This window comes from Zootermopsis nevadensis, unplaced genomic scaffold (assembly GCF_977971745.1).
Source record: "Zootermopsis nevadensis isolate Lab colony 2312 unplaced genomic scaffold, Znev_1.0 Znev_ptg000001l, whole genome shotgun sequence".
In the NCBI taxonomy this organism is placed as follows: domain Eukaryota; kingdom Metazoa; phylum Arthropoda; class Insecta; order Blattodea; family Termopsidae; genus Zootermopsis; species Zootermopsis nevadensis.
In genome coordinates this window covers 1,149,369-1,164,679 of record NW_028259133.1, presented here as the reverse complement: position 1 = coordinate 1,164,679, position 15,311 = coordinate 1,149,369, and the positions used below count along the sequence as shown (strand labels likewise).

The window sequence follows — 15,311 nt, the reverse complement described above, 5'->3', positions numbered from 1 at the left end:
CACATAACGTAGCCACCTTTCATTTAAATATGAAGAAAACATATCTTGTACCACTTTGCTTTTGCATACGAGGAACTCGCCAGTGACTGCTATTTTGTAGTCAGTATCTAATTTCATGTGAATGTCTCCATCTGTGATATTTGTGAGGCTGTAGTGGTCTGGACATGTACCTGGGATTTTGGGAAATAAGGAACATGTACAAAATTTTGGCAGCAAAACCTTTGGTAAAATTGCCACTTGGAAGACTGAGATGAATGTAGGAAGATAACATTAAGACAGTTCTTAGGACAGTGAGTTGTGAGGATGGAAGACAGAACTGGCTCAGGATCATGTGCAGTTATGGAGTTTCAGTTGATTCTTAGTTTTACATTAGTTTATGTATGCATTTAAATATGTACTTTTATTTTGTATCATAAAATTTATTATCATGTTATTTGCTGCAGGTGGATGCTTACAAGTTAATCCACTTCAGCGCATGACAGTTGCTGATATACTAGAAAGACTGGCAGCTGTTGCCGAAAGTAAAAATATAAGTTTAAAAGAACCTCTGGTCCTCGAAGGCAAACGTCTTGATTCCTCTTCTAGCCCAGGTTTGTAGATGAGATTCTGGTGGGCTTCTTGTACCCATTATTCTTTGCAGATGGTTCTTCAATTCTTGACACCATAGAAGTCAAGGTTTATCACTGAAGCTGTGATTTGTGGTGGGATGTTTGTGAGTAATGTATAGTCCTTATTTCTAAATTATTCCCATTTGTACTATTTCAAGTCAGTCATTGCTGGAGATGGGAAGTTGTTTCTTTTTATGGTAATAATAGTAAGCTAATGTTCAGAAGCAGTATCTCTTAAGGCCCATTTACAGGACAGTTCAGACACTAGTGAAGTACTACATGCAGAGAAGTATTGTGATCAAGATGTCCATTTTATGTATTTTTTTTTTTATTGCAGTACACACTGTAAACGAGCCGACAGCGACAAGCAATAACATGAATTCTTCTGATGTCACACAGCATCCACCTCTACGACCAGCGCCTGCTAGGCCACCCTCAATCCCGCATGTCCATCCAGACCCTCCCAGCAGACCGTCTCAGCCTCCATCCCGACCATCCCCCTTACCACCTAGACCGTCACCCGTCCACCAGTCTCCACCACGATCTCAACAGCAGATAGCCCCACAAAACCAGCCTAGATCTCAACAGAACATGCAGTTAACATCTCAGGCTGGTAGTGGCAGTGGTGGTGGTGGAGGATTATTTTCATCTCTTAGGGGTGGAGCAGGAAATTTTTTGAAGAACCTGAAAGACACTACAGGAAAAGTTATGCAAACAGTACAACAGTAAGTATTGTCTGAATGAACTTTGACTGCTGTTGTGATCACTGAGTAATCTCTAAATATGCGTCTGTCTTACATTCATTGTGTCCATGGTCTTACTGTCATGATAGGTTTTCTTAGTATTCTTTCTTTCTCTTCCCCCCCCCCCCCCCCCCCCCCCCCCGAGTTACATCAAGAAAGTGTTTATGCTGCTGTTTTCCAATTTGTTAGCATTTGTGTCAATGTCTGTATCCATTGCTGTCTGCATAAGCCTGAAAGGTGTTAAGTGAAAACTATGCAGAAATACAAATTCATAAAGAATTGATATAATTATTACTACTATTCACACTGCTGGGGATAAGTGTATCTTTTTGGGGACACTCTGTATATACAGTGTGAATAATATGAGTATTTCCTGCAGATATTCATTAAATTTACAACCCTCAAAATGAACTGCCACTGAATGGAGCCGTGATTCCACAGGTAGATTGTCTAAAATTCATGTTTTACGTTTCTTGGTGGATATTATAAAGTGTAGTATGTTATAGAGAATGGTGTACTGTGTGTGTGTGTGGTTTATTTAATGATACTGTCGGTAGCTCGGGCTATGTAGCATTAATTTATCAAGTGAAGATCAACACATTCTTACTTCCTTTATTTTTCCAGGAGCATTGCAAGATCTGATCTCGACATTAGTTATATTACATCTCGCCTTGCTGTGATGCCATTTCCTGCAGAGGGACTTGAATCTGCGTATCGCAGTAATCATGCTGATGATGTTCGTGCATTTCTTGAATCCCGGCATCCAGGTATATGGCATTCTTCATAGTAAAACCTATTTTGTAAAGGGCGATGGGTTTCTGGTATCATGATGTCCGCTTGTGATCCCCACAGTTGGAGGTTATTTATGAGGTACAAGGGAGCATGTGACTCAATGTATATTCCTGTGCACCAGAGCAGAATTAATTGCTGTATTTGGAAGGATGATAGAAATGAAATATAGAAAGTTGGCATTTATTTTGAATGAATGTTTCTTTTTCTGTGTTTCAGGAGGTCGTTACGCCATCTACAATGTATCTGGTCGGTCTCATGCGTCCGGAAGGCTGGGTAGTGGAAGAGTGGTGGATTGTGGATGGTGTATAGCCCAGGGTGTTTCTGCAGGGAATGTAGTAAGACATGCCCCCTCTCTTCACACTCTCTACACTCTTTGTAATGACATGTATAACTTCTTGGAACAAGATCCAAAGAACGTCTGCATCGTACACTGCATGGTAGGTACACAGAAAAATGTACTTTTAACACAACTGTTTTGTTGGAATTTGTTTCTATAAATTGTAACTTTGACCCATGTAAGTCACAAACAGTGCTAGAAGAATAAATTATAGTTTGTTCACTTTTTAACTTACTTTCTACACTGAACATCATTTAGTATTCATTCTGTAGGCATCTGATATTCATCATTTACTCTCGTACATTGACATTTAAAATTCACAGAATGAAAAATTTCTGAGTGAACATGACTGATTTTTCTGTTCAGTTTTATTCTTTACACATAAACCTGAACTCTGTGCTTTCAGGTGTAATAATATGTCAGTTGTTTTGCTACAGTGGAGATTTACACAACTGTAACTAATTCTGGAAAAAATAAATAACCAAGGGCTCATTCTGTTATCAGATGTATCATTTTTATGTAGAACACAAGTGATAAATGTGAAGAAGAATTGTTTTGCATAGATCAGTGCTTCCCAAACTTTTTTCACTTTTGTCCTCAAACTGCTCAAGGAATCCTCCAGGAAATTTATTTTTCTTAAACATCCCCGTTTTCTGCTGTTGTGTAGTTGACAGAGATTAGTCACGTATCTGTAGACACGGTAAGAGGTGTTAACTTCTTCCTATTTTCTTTTATGAAGGATGGAAAAGCTGCGTCTGCAATGCTCGTTTGTGCATTTCTGATGTTCGTAAACATGTTTAGCGCGCCTGAAGATGCAGCACAGATGTTTGCAGTTAAGCGTATGCCTCCAGGACTGCACCCTTCTCAAATGAGGTGAGGGATTTTTAGTATGTCACAATGCATTATGAATATCATTTTCAGTGTAAGTTTGTTAAAAATGATTCTGTGTTCAAGTCTGATAATTGTATCTCCTATAACAGGCTGTTGAATGTAAAAAGTATAAATATAAAGTTGATGTATTCCCTTGAAATTCATCTGCATTCCAGTCTTCAAATCTTTCAGGCATGTTTATTACTTTCAGAGTTTTTTTAAGATGTTCTTCTTAAAGTGTGTTTGGGATCTGCAGGTGGGGTTGGCAACCATCTATTTGATCTTCGAAGACTTCGTACAAAATTGATGTAATGTATAATATAGTAATTTTTGTAAATGCTGTCTCCTTTGGTAGATGGCCAGTAGTGACAGTAGATGACATCATACTTTTATGTATTCTTTTTCGCACACAAGTGTTTAAAACGACTTTGTTGCTAAACATGGGGTCAGGATTTTAGTTGCATTCACGTTTCCAAGTGTTGTATGAGGACTGTGTCATTACTACAATGTGTGGATAGAGGGTGCTACTGGTTTGAGGTTAGGAGGTTAAGTTCGGTTAGGTTTGAGTTGATGTGCTTGTGCAGGTACTGCACAGTGGTACATTTTACACTGTCAGCCTATAAATGTGGCTGCTGGAGGCACAATGTGTGTTATGCATATGTTTTGCGCATACGTTCCCCCATCCAGATACAGTGATTCATTGCTTATCGTTAATACATCAAATTATTTCACATGGTATTCTTAGTTTGTGTTGATGTTGACTTGCTTGGTGGGAATATAAGTGCCATAAAGAATATCACAGAAATTTGTCTCCAGGCCGGTCGAGAAACTGGTGTAGGAGTAAATATAGATATACAAAATATATGAACATGACTTAAATTCAGAATTATCAACAAAATTATTATATAAATAAGTAATAAGTATGTAAGATTTGAGGTTTTCACAGCGGTGAGTATGAAGATTTCTGTCTTCTGGGTTGTTGCGCTGTGTAGTCTGGTCGATGTTTACCAACGTTTCAGACGTCATACTGCCTCCGTCATCAGGGTGATGAGTATGAAGATTTCCGTCTTCTGGGTTGTTGCGCTGTGTAGTCTGGTCGATGTTCACCAACGTTTCAGAGGTCTTACTGCCTCCGTCATCAGAGTATGAAGATTTCTGTCTTCTGGGTTGTTGCGCTGTGTAGTCTGGTAGATGTTAACCAACATTTCAGAAGTCATACTGCCTCCGTCATCAGGGCGATGAATATGTTGCAGGTACCTGTATTACATGAGCCATGTGCTTCGAGGCCCGTCGCTAGAGCCACATTCCAAAGCTGTCACACTGATCTCAGTAAGCCTCCAACCAGTGCCGCTCTTCACTAAAGTCAGGTGAGATTGTCTTAAAAATGCAACAATCAAATGAAGTTCTGAAGTAGTTCACGCAAGCTGATCGCAGCATTTTAACACATTTCAAAACTGCATAAATTAGACCCAGCAAACCAGTTTTGTGTTATTTTCTGAACAGTGCATAAGGAACTATATTTCAAATTGTGTTCTTGGTCGTGACATTGTGGTGTTATAGGTGGTTACAACTTTCTGTAAAAATGTGCTGTCTCCATCTTCAGATTACTTTACTCTGAATATGGAGGCAGCATTTTCCAACAAAATGTTTGAGATCACATGCAGACAACATGGTGTCACAATCCAGAAGACTGCCGTCCGACAACCGCGAGAACCTCATAATTTTTTTTCTTATCTCCTCTATCTTATCATTTTCTTCCTTCTATGTCTCCTCTGCCCCCTTTTTCAGTGCCCTGGTCCACACATTTGTGCATTCAGGGTCACAAAGACTGCAAGACTTGGATTTTGTGCCTAATAATCATGAACATCTTTTGTTTTTTTGACAAATGGAACAAGTGTCACAAATGAGCTGTGAAATTTTTAAGTTGCCCTGAAAGGATGATTTGATGATCTTGTCAGCTATGAACTAATCACACTCCAAAATACAATTGTATTTGAACAGTAGTTCATACTCTTCATCATTGTTCCTGAATCATAACTTTTTGTGCTCAATATTCTGAGTATTGCTTCCTTAACGTCCACACAGTGCCTGTATTAGTAAACATAGCAGTATTTTTTTAGAAGGAAAGTAGACGTCTATAAACTGTTCTTATCCAGACATCATACCATATTGAGCATGTATTCACCCAGAAACACGTCTGTGTTGTTGTGCCACGTAGTCCGGTAGAAGATGAACGACATTTAAGAGATGGTTGTTTCCTCCATTATCAGAGCAATGACTCATTGCCCTGATGACGGAGGCAGCAAGCACCTCTCAAGCGTGGGTAAATATGTCTGCCATACTACATGGCATAACAACCCAGAAAGCAGCCATCATTATGCTCACTGCTGTGAGTACCTGAAATCTCAGATACAAATCCTTTTTTGTCAGCGATCATCCTTTCTTAATTGTTATCTATTCTTTCAGCAATGTGAATGTGCATGTCTGTCTGTCCATCTGTCCACATGTTTCAGCTAGAGAACCATTGGATGGATTTTGAGGAGATTTGGTACAGACATTATGCCATTGGAGGCTGCCCCAGGCCTGTACTTTTTAGTATCCTGCAGTTAGTAATACTAACATGACATGCACAAACTTGTGAAGTATAAGCAACAGTAACATCACTTAATATATAATGTTGAAATGATGTGTAGTAGCAGATCTTTAAAAAATATACAACTTTTCATTACAGTAATTCTTTGTTCAGTTTAGAACAACACAGTGGCTGCACGAAACAATAAAAATTTGTCTTTTCCAAGATTCGATGACAGCTGTCTGCATGTAGATCCAGTGCACTAGCAGAGAGCTAAATTCATTGTTTTAGAATATTATAGAATAACATTAACTTGAGAGACAACATAAAGAAAACTTGATATGTAAAGCTACAAATAAAATTTTTAAAGTGTGATTACTTTTTCTCTAAAGTTAACAGGTTAAGAGAAATCCTGACACATGTATAATATATATTGCATATATTAAATAGTTTGTAATGGAAGCAAAGTTAAGGCCCAGGCCCCGTATTTGAAACTTCGCTGTTCTCTCAAAAATCAGTTTCTGATAAGCAAATTAATCTGTGGGAAAGAAAAAATAAATTTGAAACATACGTTATTTTAAGTGTAATAACGGAAACTACTTAAAGATAGGATAAGTGAGAGTTTATGAATAAATTTTACCTTGTATTCAAAACATATGCCAATATTTTTATATTGTCTGTGATCTGTTACAGTGCTTATGGGGACAGTACGTATAAGGATGTTTTTGTAGTAGATCTGTATGTAATTTACAATGATTTTCTATTTCAGCTAGCAGCATTCAGAATACAAAGGTTCAAAGATTGCATGTGGAAAGTATGTGTTGTGGCATGGATTATGCCTTTTCAGTCTTCTTGTACATCCTAACTATCGTTTTGTACTCTGAGCTTGCACAGATAGCTCAGCGTGTCATAGTTCGATGGTAAAATATGACACTTTCAAAGAATGTATAATTTAAATTTTCAAACACGACAGGCATTTTAACATTGCCCTCACTTCAGGGCTGTAGCATCCTTGAAGTGTCATGTTGAGGTGCTGAGTTCTTTGAATTCTTTAAAAAGGCATTTACTTCTTTTACTAATGCCTTTTGTTAGTGGTGCACTTACTCAGTGTATCAAAAAGTTATCTATAGAGGATTAAGAGTCAAATATTACTCCCTTCATAGACTCCAAGAAACTTTCAGTGCAAGTCCACCATTCACAGAAAGATGTTGATAGTTACTGCTGTAATCAAAACATATAAATAATAAATCTCTTTCAGGGATGGTTGTCGACCTTATGTAGAAGTGTACCAGGGGGAAGACAGGGTGTTATCAACTCTTCAGGAGTATGAAAGGATGCGTCTCTTCAATATTACTGAAGGGAAGGTAAGCTATCTTCTCGTGAACATAATATTATTGACCTTGACCTTTCAGTTTGTGAGATTTCAGGTTAGGTAAAGATAACAGTATTTCTCTAGGTTCCTTTACTGTGTCGATAAATAGGTAGATTCTGGAGAAACATGCTTTCTCCATCTTCAGGGCTTAAGTAGCGGTACTGGAGTCAGAGGAAGGGCATGCTGGGGAGTTTGGGCTGTTTAAAGTTCAGGAATGAGGACAGAATAGTCTGCACCAATAGGGAGACTCAGGGAAGGGGAGGGAATCACAGTGTTACCATGGAAACCTCAAATATTGTACCTATGTAGACATTTTTGTGATATGTTTAAGGTATTAACTCCTTGTTTTAATTTTAAATGGCTGCCTGCTATGCCATATTCTTGTTAATGTCTAATTATTAAGCTATATGTGTGTGATCCACAAGTAATTTGCATGAAAATTAAGAGACTAATGATCTGCTTCTTTGATATCCCAACACGAGGGGTTAGTTGTGATATCTTTGAATTAATTTTGGATAGGTGTTTTGAGTAAGCAGGTTCAAGGTATATGTCAAGGTGTTTAAAAGAATGTGCCTTTACTGAGACTTCTAGTGATGAAGATTTCTGTCTTCTGGGTTATTGCGCTGTGTAGTCTGGTCGATGTTAACCAACGTTTCAGAGGTCATACTGCCTCCGTCATCAGGGCGATGAACGACATTTAAGAGATGGTTGTTTCCTCCATTATCAGAGCAATGACTCATCGCCCTGATGACGGAGGCAGTATGACCTCTGAAACGTTGGTTAACATCGACCAGACTACACAGCGCAACAACCCAGAAGACAGAAATCTTCATACTCACCGCTGTGAGAACCTCAAGTCTTACACTTCTAGTGATGTTATCTTCCTCCAGTCATGAATATTGGTGTATTGATGTACTCAACAACAGTTAGTTGTGTGTGAGACTTCTTCTGGAGTGGGAGGAACCAGTATATAAATTAATAGACAATGATTTAAAAAAGTGATAATTCTGAATCACACAAATATAAAATTGAAGACATCTATTTGTCATTCTTAAAAATGTTTCTCTCACAGAAATTGAGGGGGGAGACATGTATATTAGATCTTGTGGTGAAAGAAATAGACGTCATCTCAGGAAGAGGCGGAAAAACCAATTGTTCAGTGAGAGTTGATAGAACAGGCTTTATAAATATAAAATACTAGTTGAAGAAGCCACTATCATTCATTTACCTCAAAACCTTCACATATGATCATATGATAGTGCAAGCATTGAGGTGTTGAAATATGCATAAAATTTTTACTTACATTGAATGAAGCACCCTTTCCCCTGTCCAGTTGGACATGCTTAGCTAACGTTGGCACACAGATTTGCAGTGAAATTTAAACACCCAACAGAGGATGTGTTACCTGTAAGAGGAACCTCAGATTATACTGTAAAATGTGAAACACAACAGGTGATGAGGTTCAGGTCGTGTTCCAGGTGACACTCCCCTTGAACGTGACTGTTATGGGAGACATCACGCTAGTGGCCTATCATGCACGCAACACACTTGGAGGAGTCATTTCTTCTGGGAGGCCAACTGGAATTAAAATTGCACAAATTCAATTTCATACAGGCTTCATCGCTGAAGAAGAGACTAGCCTCAAGTACACAAAGTAAGTACTGCGATAATTTTGATCTTTTTTACACACATTTTCTTTCATTTTACCAATCTTTATGTAAAGTTTTGTAATAATGTTTGTTTTTGGTGTATTTTGCAAACAGACTGTAAATGTGAATATTCAGGAAAAGATAGAAATGTGTGGCAAGAAATGTAACACATCTCATACTAAGTTAAGAATGTTACCTCTCATCTGAACCTGACGGTGTCTCAGACCTTGTACTTTGCACACCTAACAACAAAATTAACAAAATATGACCTCATAAGTTTCAATGAGCAAAGGACCCACTTTGTATTTGTATGTAGCTTAGTCAGTGTAGTGACTAGACTATAGTCTGAATGACTAAGGTTCAGTTCCTGGCAGGAGTAAAAGATTTTCTCTTAGCCATTGAGTCCAAACCAGCTCTGGGGTACACCCAGCCTCCTCTCCAGATGGTACTGGGAATATTTCCCCAGGGGTAAAGTGGACAGAGCGAGAAGCTGATCACTTTCCTCTACCTAGTTCAGAGGTTTAGAGTGGGTGGAGCTATACCTCCACTTCCCCATACGTCTTCATAGACTGGTGCTTGGTAAGTATGAGAGACAACTCTTCCCTTGTCGAATTTTTATTTATTAGAAGTAATTTTGCATTGGTTTTAATCTCTCTCCTGAGGACCAGAGAAATTTTCCAATAAAGACAGGTTTTAAAACAGAGCAGATTAAATTTGGGACATGCATGCCATCATTGAGTCCCCCAAAATTAGTTCTTTAGAAAACACTTTTTTTTGCCATTGGTTTTAAGTAGGTGTGAATGTTCATCTCTGATTCTGAGGGAAGGATGTAGATTTTGGTTTTCAGAAAAGAGTTCTGTTCCGAATATAAATATTAGATAAGATCATCTCTTCATATGTGCAAAAATGTAGTGTTTCATAATTTTAATGTCCTTAAAAATGTTACAGAGTGAACAAGTTATAATGAACATGTATAAATGGGTTTTCTTTTCTTTGTGGGTAACTTAAATGTTCATCATTGGCTTTTGGCATGTTAATTGAAGGAGTTGCTGTAATATGTGTTTTTACTGTTAATTTTCACGGGCCTTTGATAAACACATTAATGCTTATTTTGTCCGCCAAGAATCTGTATTCTTATAAGTGTGCACAGTGACTCAAGAGGTAACTGAGGTGGAATCTGGTGATTTCGATCTTAGTATCACAGTGCAAAGTTATTTATCTTTCTTGCTATATCCAATGCATAGGCTAGTTTATCAGATTTACTTACAGACTTGTCTTTCATGCTGCTGGAAGGGAAGGCTTTCTATTTACAGTTCTTTAGTGATGTTTGTACACATATTTGCCACGGGTTAGGACTGCATTCATGTTAGACACTGCTTGACTCTCCTCAGCCATATGCAGAAAGTAAGAGAGGTTGTAACTTCTTTGAAGTTACCCTAGATTTTGTGATCAGTATGTGTTAAATTTGTTATCCTGTTCAAGATTTAAGAGGTAGAAAAAGTTACTCAAAAGTACAGTTGTATCATACATACAAAAGCAGGTAATTACAGGAAAAATATACGTGAAACTATATTTTGGAATGTAAATGTAGATACTTTTAAATTTGTGTGTGCAGATCAGATCTAGATGATATTGGTGAACAAGACCACTATCAGGAGAGATTTACTGCTGTTATCAATATATTTGTTGCTGAGGATGAATGCTGCTCAACCAAACAACCTGCTTGGACAGGACACGCTGCCCGCAATATTTTGCCTGACTGTCTGTTTTCAGCCCGTATAGAAAAGGATGAGAATTTTGACACATTTGGTAAGTTTCAGGAAGTACATGAAAAATATTAAGCGATCGATTTTGAATCGTACGTTTTTGGCACGGATTTGTGAGTAAGGATTGCTTAGTCTGGCTGGATGACTGGAGTTCAATCTGTAGCAAAGACACATTTTTCCCTTTGCCACCATGTGCAGACCGGTTTGGGTGTCCTCCCAACCTCTTCTCCAGTGGGTTCCAGATGCCCTTACACAGGAAAAAATCAGCCAAAACATTTATCTTACTACTTACCTAAATGCAGTGCCAAATTAAGGGTGTGGAGCCTTATCTCCACTCCCTCGTACAGCTTCATAACATGATGAATGAGCAGTGATGACTTTAGCCTCAATTTATGTTTATTTTGACAGAGGTTTGTTTCAGGTGAGGTAACTTGCTTCAGTCTCTTGTGGTCAAAATTTAAAGTCAGAGTGTTTTGGTCATATGTTAATTTAATCGTGTTCAAGAATTCAGAAGGTGTGTGCACTACACTTCACAAGAAACCTGGAAAGATAAGACTGAAATATATCACTTGACACAACATTTGGTGATGCAGCAATTTGCTCAGCGTGAGTTTTTGAGTGGGTCTGTCGTTTCAATGAGGATAGGTTTGTGTTGAAAGTAACAGTGATCTTGTCATCCTTTCACCATAAGAAATATTGAATCTGTGCTTGAAATGTGTGATTTATTGTGAAATGGCATAATACTGTCTGTCAGTTTTCTGAAGAGATAAGAATTTCTTACGATTTACGTCAGGCCACTTTAAAAGAAGAGATTTTGGAATGAAACGTGTTTCAACTAAGTTCATTCCACTAGTTCTGATACAGTTAAGAAGAATAAAAATGCTTGTCTGTGACTTCTGACTTGCTTCAGTGTCCACAAGTCAATGATGATGTCTTTGATAATATCAAATCAGGTGATGAAACATAGGTTTGTTTACAAGTGTTGGGATGTCACCATGATGCATTGCTGCAGAAGTGATTCCAGCAAGTGGCAAAGTTACCGTGACAAATTTTCTTGTCTGCTCTGCTCTGCTTATGCAGCACATTTAGCGCAACACAGTATTTCACAAGTCAGACAACTTCCTGCTCACTGCATTCTGCTTCATGTGACTTGGCTGTTCCCAAAATTTTGAAACTACCTTGAAAGGCCAATATTTTATGATGATTGGAAAAATATAACCGAGTGCAGCAAAACAGCTGTTCATGATTATGTGCGAAGAAAATTGCTTTGAAGGGGATTAACTTACAGTACGGTCTCTTAGTTATCATATATTCAGCCTTCTGATAGGGCCTCTTCTGTAGCTTGAAGTTTAGTTGTGAGTCTGGAGGAATATGAGATGAAATATTCATGTGCTATTTTAAGGTTTTATTTTGTAATTTTTTATTATAAACTTCTGCTTGGAGAGTCACTCCTTCATTAGGGTTTTGCAATAAATATTCCACATGTGCAGAGTAGGAGAGTTAAGGTCGAAGTCTTCCATTGTGCAGCACTTATGTGTGTTGTATTAGAAACTGAGGTGAGAGACGTGCTGTGCCATTTTTATTCATTACTATGCAGTGATCAGCATCATCGTTGCCTTTATTAAATAATTTAATATCCTTTGGAGCTTTGGAAGAATTCATGTAAATAAGCCCAGAATATGAATAGGTGGTGTATGAGTTGCAAGAATCTTCTTAGATGAAAAAAGTATGTCTTATTCCTGACTTCAGTGAGCCATCCGGCTTCACATGGTTCTCCTGTACCTGCAGCACGACCTACCAAGCCCCCACAAAGGCCAACTCCACCAACTCTGTCCAGGGAATACAGGGATGAAGTTTCAGATGAACAAGCGACACAACACAGGGTAAGTACGTGCTGGAATGTGACAGAAGGGGCACATACAACAATTCCATAACCCTGATGTCTTTCTTCCCCAGCCTAATTACCTTCGTTGTCATGATTTAATTAAAGTTTGTTAGTGTTATGCGGTGCTGATCAGTTTGTTGGTTGTACTGTAAATGATAACCCATTTACCACAGCTAAAGCAGTAAGGTCGAATGTTCCTTGCCGCACAAAGTGAACTGGAATGTGATGTATGTAACAGGCAGTGATAGGAAAGGTGGGAGGGGGAAAAGAGAGATGGAACTTCTTTTGTGGTAATGAAGGTACATTCAGTTTAACACATACTATAATAATTTACAAAACAGATGAATAAATTGAAAAACTTGCATTGTAATATGATGTAGTTTTAAAGGAAAAACCTGAAGATGATGCTACGCATCGAAACATGTAGTAAATGAAGGCGCAGTATTGTAACATCGTAGTAACGATGAATAGCGCAAATTTTAAATTTTAAATTTTAAAATCTGTAAATAAAGTTTGTGTATAGACCTGAATTATATTATATATTTTAAGGTACATTCAGTGTATCTTTATGTTATATTGATATTTGTTGTACAATCATATCTGTTTAAATCCTGGTAGATTTGTCAGGTTAGGTTAGGCCTTTTAAACAAGATTGCGGCAATGAAATCTTCTGTGCAGAGCGTCTACTGAGTGATTAGAGCATGTTACATGCAACTTTTCCTTTTAATAGGTGAATCCTGAAGAAGTGGAAGATCTTTTGGACAGTGGTAGTGATGATACACCCACTTCAAGACGTGTTCCACCCCCACAGGAGACAGAAGCTACACTTTTGGATATAGGAGGTATCAGTAGAGGAGGATTTAATTCAGCAGGTTTGTCTTTACACTTATGTAGTAGGTTTTATAAATGTGAAGAACTGTCAGATGCATGATAGATAAGTAGTTAACTTATATCAACCTTGTGTCATTGACTACACACGATCCAGCTAGGCATGTGTCACAGTAGCTCACTGCTAATAGTTAAACCCTGCGGTTTGAGTCCAGCTGGTAGCCCCTTAGTTTGTTAAGGTAATTGTAAAATGAAATTGAGAAAAAGATGGCCGCATTTAATCTATATTTCTAGTCTTATTTGATTGTGGGCATGTGAGTATGAGTGTCGTTTGTAATATGCATCAGGACATGATTGATTGTCTTTGGCGTAAGAGCTAGACAGTTCTTTGCCATAAGGGTTTTTGTATTTTAATGATGAACAAAATAATTTTAACATTTGACAAATTCCATCACTATTGGAATTTCCTCCGTCCTGCTGTTTGAAGCTGGCCAGTTGAAGGAAAGACTTCTGCGAACACTTTGGATTGTTTTGCTTTCCTTTTATTTTCTGATGCCTCATTTACATTAAAAAAAAATTACGTTGTTTGAAGACCAGTCAAGAGGCCCCTAAATTAGGACTGAGAGTGGGATGTTGCTTTTAGTTTTCTTGCTCACAGATGTCACTGCAAATTTGAACCCTCAGCATAGGCAAATATTTTAAGCATGGTTATGAACAATAAACATACATTTAAACCAGGGTCACATTGTGTCGTTTATCAAGTCTGCTGTGTTGGGTTTGCTGTTTGCCTTGGATGTGGATTGATCAGCACACAAGGCAAATGGAATAGCTACCAACTAACAGTTTATAGTAATAAATACAATTGAAACTGACCACTAAACAAAGATTTTGATATTCAAATTGCTTGCTGCCCAAGACTGGCAGTTCTTGGATGCAGTCATTACTGAGCTAAGAATTTATAAAAAGAAAACAGACCTAAGTTAAAAATAATCACCACACCAAAATTTCTAGGTGCCAAGATGAGCCCTACACTATGTATTTATTTCAATAAACATGAAACGAGCAGAACTTGAATGCTTTTGTAAACAGTGGATTATATGTCAAGGGGAATTGGATGCCCTAAGCTCTGTTGAGAGGGGCATCATATTCAACAGAGTGATGGAACAGATAAGGTCAAAACACTCATGCTGTTGAGGGAATGTTTTTAGTTTAAAACCGCTGACATTAACAAAAGAGTAAGCTTTCGTAGTAATAGTTCAACTATTCCCCCTGTTCTTACAGATGCAGACAGTCAGCAAGGTGACATAGATCTGCTGAACGTGGCTCCAAATCATAAGCCACAGAGCAATGTAGATTTGTTGGGTGCATTTGCTCAGCCAGCGTCCACAACCAGCTTTGGTGCAGGAGGATTAGGACTTGAAGATTTGCTTCAGGGAGGACAAACAAATAATCCATCTCAGGAGTTAAAAAATTCAGACCTGCTCTTCGATCCATTTGGCGGTACAAATTCTCAGGTATAAATGTACAACTTTATAGTTTTCTTTTATAAAAGGAATTAAAATAAATGCTTTTTTTAACTCTACAAGTATGTATGTATGTCTGATTTTTATGAAGTTTGTCATGGGAGACCCTTACTTGCAAAAATTATAAACATTGTTTTTATCATTCAGTTAGGACTAACACTTGAAGATGTGTCTCACATTAATAAAAGAAGTTTCAAATAAAAGTTATAGGTATCCATGAGATTAATTCTTTGTGTTGCGTATATATAATATGAATTTTAAGGAAACTTCTGATCAGGCAAAATATATGAGGGAGAGCAAGGATATACAGATGAAACAATAACACAAAGCGGTTCCTCCAGTCTGTAAACTTTGAATTAACTTTCA

At 37.8% G+C, this 15,311-nt stretch overlaps 1 protein-coding gene across 3 annotated transcripts in view; it reads left to right on the top strand.

Annotated features, from left to right (window-relative positions):
- The window catches only part of aux (cyclin-G-associated kinase), a 42,874-nt gene that overhangs the window by 9,504 nt on the left and 18,059 nt on the right, over positions 1-15,311 (top strand). For 2 of the 3 annotated variants that reach the window (XM_087345884.1, XM_087345931.1), the window contains exons 8-19: positions 444-590; positions 946-1,333; positions 1,976-2,118; positions 2,360-2,580; positions 3,220-3,353; positions 4,604-4,717; positions 7,181-7,286; positions 8,761-8,948; positions 10,559-10,752; positions 12,459-12,592; positions 13,325-13,466; positions 14,704-14,936. In XM_087345884.1, coding sequence (XP_087202010.1) covers positions 444-590; positions 946-1,333; positions 1,976-2,118; positions 2,360-2,580; positions 3,220-3,353; positions 4,604-4,717; positions 7,181-7,286; positions 8,761-8,948; positions 10,559-10,752; positions 12,459-12,592; positions 13,325-13,466; positions 14,704-14,936 — 2,144 coding nt within the window. The remainder of the gene's footprint in view (positions 1-443; positions 591-945; positions 1,334-1,975; positions 2,119-2,359; positions 2,581-3,219; positions 3,354-4,603; positions 4,718-7,180; positions 7,287-8,760; positions 8,949-10,558; positions 10,753-12,458; positions 12,593-13,324; positions 13,467-14,703; positions 14,937-15,311) is intronic. The other variant, XM_087345970.1, reaches the window with a different exon arrangement.